Consider the following 6,000-nt stretch of genomic DNA (forward strand, 5'->3'; position numbering starts at 1 on the left):
CCATCGGAGAAAATCGTAATCAACCGGCATATACAAATATACGGGATTAAATAGCGAGTGTACAAAAAATTTATTATATGATTATTCTAAAAGTGTTAGGAAGTATAATTTGTGAAAATTCTAAAAATAAAAATAAAAAAGTAAATATTTAGGTATCTTCAGAAGATATCATACAGATATACAGATGGGGGTTGGTGTTACACAGCAAAATAAAACACTAAATCACCACAATACACCAAAACACTTTTACTTTTACACTGGACGCGCGTTTCGCTAACCATGTTAGCATAATCAGCAGATGAGCAAGACTAAAGCTTGATTTTCATGTATCCGTTATACGTTGATACGATGGTCCGACTGTGCTTTGATTGGTCATAGCGTTTTCGCGCCACTTTTCTTCCGTAAATATTTTACTTCAACCCGTCAACGGACCCGTTCATACGATAACGGCCGTTTTGACACTTTATTAGCAAATTTAATATAACCCTTTGAATAAATATAACCTTAATAAAAATATAAGTAAAATAGCCAAATCGTTATGGAAACGAAAATATAAAATAACACCAACGTATATCCGATGAACGGAGACATGAAAATGCAATAAATTTAAAAACTGCGTTATTTTCTAACCAATTAAAGTCTTTAAATTCTACCAATAAAATTAATATCGTATCAACGTATCGTCGGACAACGGATGCATGAAAATCAAGCTTAAGTCTGAACTTTAAGGTGTTTGAGGTGTATTGTGGTGATTTTTATTTATGATCTTCAGAAGGTCTAACTTGTATTATAATTTATTATTCAAACTAATAAAACTTTTTAGATGAGTTCAAATACCGTAGCCTAGGTTAGTTTTAGTAGCCTATATAGTTTTACCACTAGCATAGTAGCACCGATTTTGCTAGCAGAGACATAACTGGGGCTATTTCGGTTATAATGAATTTGAAGGTACATATATATAATTATAATTTTAGAAGATGTTCATATAAATTTAAGCACTAGTTGATTAAAAGAAGTATACTTACCATTAATATCGCAAATTGTAATTTATTCTGTCGTAGCATATGCTTATTTAATTTTTTGATTATGTAATGGGCACTTTGTTTACTCACTTGTTTCGTCGAGCTGCTTGAATCAATTTTTGCTTTTGATCCAATTGGTGTGAGAAGTTGTGAAGCTATAAAATGTTGTTTCGGGGGAGTTGAATATCCGGAAAGTTGAGTAATTGAATGTTATTGCACCCAGCAACCACGTAATTTCTCCCTCCTTTACGTGTTAACATTTTTTCGACAATTTTCTTAGCATTTGAAATTGTCACTTCACAAAGCGACGCCCAGTTCAGGTTGTTTTTCACTTTATTTTTACTACCCGAAACCTGAGTGCTTTAGAGTTTCAATAACTGCACTATTTTACAAACTAAAATACTTAAATATGAGAAACCCACAATTGTAATATTATTTCATTGCGATCAGCATCGGAACTGTGTGAAGTACAGATCGAAAACTTCTGATTTTTGCCATATTGAGCGCTGCGGTCGGAAATTTTAAAATCCGCTGAGATGCATCAAGCCACTTGTGTCTAGCTCTAGCAGGCAACTATTAAGCCCGACCAATCACGTTAGAGTTTTTGACAAACACAAATGAATTAACACCCTCCAAATAACCACGCTAACCAACCTGATTTGTCAAGCTTAATAGTTGACTGCTAGGGCTAGACACTTCTCACCAAGCCTATGGAGTGTAAAAGAATAAACACGACTAAAAAATGTCGTTTATTAGATTTCTCCAACATAAAATATTCCAAAACGAAATTATACGTCTTAACATCAATAATAAAGTACTTTTTAAAGAATAACAATATACATTATAGATCAATGGTAGTTGAGTTAGATCGTCATATTTTAACGCCAGGAATATTTCCAGAATTTTGTACAGATCTTTGAGGGACACCCTGATTTTTTTTCTGACGAGCATCATCTTTACAAAGTTATTTCGATACTATACACAACCGTTGTTACAATGTTCAAACCTGGTACTTGCTAAATATATTTTTTAGAATGATATTTTGAAGTAGTATTGAAATATTTAAGTCTTATCTAACATCATAAGTCTTAAAATTAATAGGTCTTCGGGAGACGTCGACCCCGCCGTGCACAAAACTCAATGTTCGGTCTACAGCGTTGCCAATAAGCAACAGCCGAGTATCGTCAACATACAGAACCGAAATGAGAAAATTCAACTCGGCCATGATGTCATGATGGCCGAAAAAGAAAAGTTTTTGGGTAATTTTAACAAATGGAAAGATATGGCAACGTCTAACATCGTAGCAATTCATTTATTTACGTTGTCTTCGAGAAATCTTCGAATTTTAATTAGTAATTAATCCCCAGCATTTTCTTCAGTAAATTTGGAGATATTACATTTTTCCAGTTCGTGTGTTTTATCTTAAAGCGCGACATGATACGTAAATCATTTTTATATGTAGCACAATTTGCTTTAACTAATTAATTTAGTTTTTATCGCTAAGTTTTAACATCGGACACTAATACTTTCCAGTTGGGTTTATTTTTATTAATTTTCAATGTTCTTAAATTTTCTGGTTGTTTTTAGTTTACTTAATTAAAATTTTTAGTTTTTTTTTTAATACCCAAAGGAAATACTAATTTATAAATATAAACTTATTCTAACAAACCGTCCAAATTGGCTAATGCAGCTGCCACTTTCTTAAAAAAACTAGCAAATTAGTCAATTTACAATATGAACCCAACTTTGGTGTTCCTATCTTCTATAGGTAGTTCTAATAAAAACTTTGTAGTGAGAAAATTCCATTTGAGTACCTAATAATAATAGCAGATATAAAAATGTTCTAGACAAACGCTAATAACGTGCATATACTTATTATTATACTACGATATCACTAGTACATCTTTTGCAATGCCATTTGTCGTTATCATATCTTTCTATTTATTGTCATAGAGAACTATGTAATGTATCACTTTTATAGATTGCATGCATTTGGATGTGGAATTGATATTCTGAATACATTTTATTTGATTAATATATTGTTACTTGAATCAAAGAGTACTTTAAAGTTTACAGTCAATTCGTTATTATGTCATTAACATCAGCGTATATTTTACAGCTTTCTTCAACGCAAAATTTAAAATATTTCTACTAACTTTCAAACATTATTTATTAATAATCGTAGCCCATAACTCGCTAATAAGCTTATTTAATATCCGCTGTTTATCTGGTGGTATTTATAACTATGACAATAACACTATAACCGTATTAAATTTAAAAATAATATAGGTATTTAATTACTTCAACTACGATAGAGTAATGGTTGTAAGGACTCCTTATTACATTTGAAGGGTCCAGGGGAAAACCTTGAGAAGCGCCAATTTCTTAATTTTAGGATTTTAACATATAGGTCTGACTGGTCCCTACAAAATATATAAACTCTGCCAGCTCGATAAGTTGTTAAATCCGATGATATATGTCTAGTAAAAATATAGAATACACGCAAAGAACTTGATAAACACCAGCCGTCCAGTGCTTTCCTGTAAAATTAGTAAAATGGCCCTTATCATGGTTTTCCTCTGGACCCTGGACCCTTCATTCATACATGAGTTACGTTTCCTCACTTTTCGTAAAACTAATAAAAGTTTTTTTATAAAATTTGTTCATTGTTGGAAGGTTTTTGAAATAAATTTGACATAATATTATTGTTTCGACTTGAAACCACTGAATTATCATTAAATTATATGCTACCTGCTTGTATTAGCATAGATATCAGTAAAAGTAGTAGAGGATACTTAATTAATGGCTTTTGTGACTGGAGCAGTGGAACTGAAACAAAATATACCTAGGCAGTGTGTTCTGTGATTGTGATGTGTGACGCCGCATTATGGTATAATATATTTATTTTTCTGCCCAACTATGCATTTTCAGTTTGAACGATGTTTTGAATGTTATTTAACTTTTCTGCAATACCACTAATTATACTGTAGAGTGTTATGCCTACATATAAGTTGAATTATTGAAATACTTTTTTATTTTCTGTGTTCCTTAATTATGACGTGTCGATCACTTTTTTTCTCTGCGAACACGGTTTGGTCTCTTTCTTTCATCTGTAGTCACTCTATTGACGATTTTGTATTCGTCCGACTAGGAAATTAAAAAGTTATTTTGACGGACAAACGTTACACATGCGTTTTTGACCGCTGATTCTATATTCTCCGTCCGCTAACTACAGGAGAAAGTAAAGGAGCAGCAGAACTTAAAGGCGAAGCATGTAGAATCAGTGGGAGGAAGCAGCGCACAATAGAACGCAGTGAAGATTTTTTTTTAAAGAAAGGAGGCAACAAAGTAATGAGATTTCTGAATGTCCGGACTGCGGAAGAAAGATAACATTCCATATCGGGCTTTTCAATCGCAGAAAAGCTCATGAAAGAAAACGCCTTGCGTAACAATCGCCTGATGATGTCAAATACTCTTCAGCGAGTAATGGCAGTTAGTAAGTAACTAAGCTTTTTGATATACTTTCATCAACAATACTGAAAAAATCAGTTACAAAAGTATTACAATAATTCCACTCATGTAAGTTAACCCACAGTTTTTAAAAATACAATTAATTAAGGGTTAAAATTTAGGGTGGCTTCCAAAATAATGAAACATTTTTTCTATTATTATTCGCAACTACGTCAGATTTTTGTTTATAGTATCCTATTAGATTAAGTTTATATTTATATTTAAGAAATTACCAGTTTTTGTCACGATGTCACATGAGAATAATTATTCACGTAGAACAGTTCAAAGCAAAATACCAGAAAACAACTAGCTGGTATAGAATAAGCTGCTATATAGGCTCTCTAATTAGCTGAACTCTTGTCATTAATAGACTAGGGTTTACATATTTTTACCTGTATATTAGATAAGATAAACATACAGTTTATATTAAACTTAATATTCTCTTATAGGTCACCAGCCTTTGCCCAGAAACTCGGTCGAGAACAAATTCAACGACGTCAACTCGAACAAAGAGCGCCGTTCCTCGACGGAATCGAGACCCTCGATCCCGCCGAAGAGCCTTATCCTGGTCAAATCGAATGAGAAACTTGACACGGCGGACTCCGACGAGAAACTAGACGCCTTCCGGCAACCGTTGCGCCAGGAGGACAACTACCGAGCGACGTCCAACGAGGAGAACCGTAACGAAAGAGAAACGCCTCGCGCGCACATGCGGGTTCGCTCAGAAGGCAACTTGCGGGACTTGGCGTCGGCACTGCATTCGCCCTCGTCGCCGAGGAGTCTAAGCAAGCCGACGGAGCCCCCTCCGCCGCCCCCCGTGGCCGCGAAGAGGCCCGAGCCCCAAAGTACTGACTTCTGAGGCGTTAACCCGCCCCGCCCCCTCAACTATACACACAACCCTTTGTGATCCTCTCGTGCAAAAAAGCTAAATCCATAGTGAGATATGATTGCAGGATGGTTTCGACTTGACTAGCGGGTGATGATAAAGTATATTTTTTGACAGCTAAATTGTTTATATGAATACTGAATGTCTTAAATGGTTTCGTTTTCAAGTTACAGGAAAAGTGTTTCAAAATCAATGAAGATATTTTGACTATAATTTGAAAACATATTCTTGTTGTTGTTGTCTTTACAGAACGTAGGCGACCTCTCACATGTATACTCTTGTAATGTCTGTGATCAATGTTTCACAAGTACGCGCCATGGACAGGCTATACATTCATCATTTAGACGTTCGCTAAGATGGTAGCCCATTATACAGGGTTGCTATTATGTATGGGAATGGTCGATTATTGGGTAAAATATACAAGGTACCGCGAAAGTTAAATACAAAGGTTATAGAGTTTTTAAATGTCTTATTAGCTAGTAGTAAATTTAAGTGTACAGGGTTGGTCATAAAGTGGTGGCACATCAAAATTGATTTTTTTAATCAAAATCTCCTGTATATTATGGCATATTTCAATTCTTC

The 6,000-nt window shown here is 34.3% G+C and overlaps 1 protein-coding gene across 2 annotated transcripts in view; it reads left to right on the plus strand.

Annotated features, from left to right (window-relative positions):
- The window catches only part of LOC115878492 (rho GTPase-activating protein 17-like), a 49,911-nt gene extending 44,309 nt beyond the window's left edge, over positions 1-5,602 (plus strand). Inside the window, exons 12-13 of one of the 2 annotated variants that reach the window (XM_030895022.1) lie at positions 2,124-2,281; positions 4,982-5,602. In XM_030895022.1, the coding sequence (XP_030750882.1) occupies positions 2,124-2,281; positions 4,982-5,391 (568 nt within the window). In that variant the 3' untranslated portion in view covers positions 5,392-5,602. The remainder of the gene's footprint in view (positions 1-2,123; positions 2,282-4,981) is intronic. The other variant, XM_030895023.1, reaches the window with a different exon arrangement.
- The last annotated feature ends 398 nt before the right edge of the window (positions 5,603-6,000 follow it).

The sequence above is a fragment of the Sitophilus oryzae genome, unplaced genomic scaffold (assembly GCF_002938485.1).
Source record: "Sitophilus oryzae breed Bouriz unplaced genomic scaffold, Soryzae_2.0 scaffold_1515_pilon_pilon, whole genome shotgun sequence".
Classification (NCBI taxonomy): Eukaryota; Metazoa; Arthropoda; class Insecta; order Coleoptera; family Curculionidae; genus Sitophilus; species Sitophilus oryzae.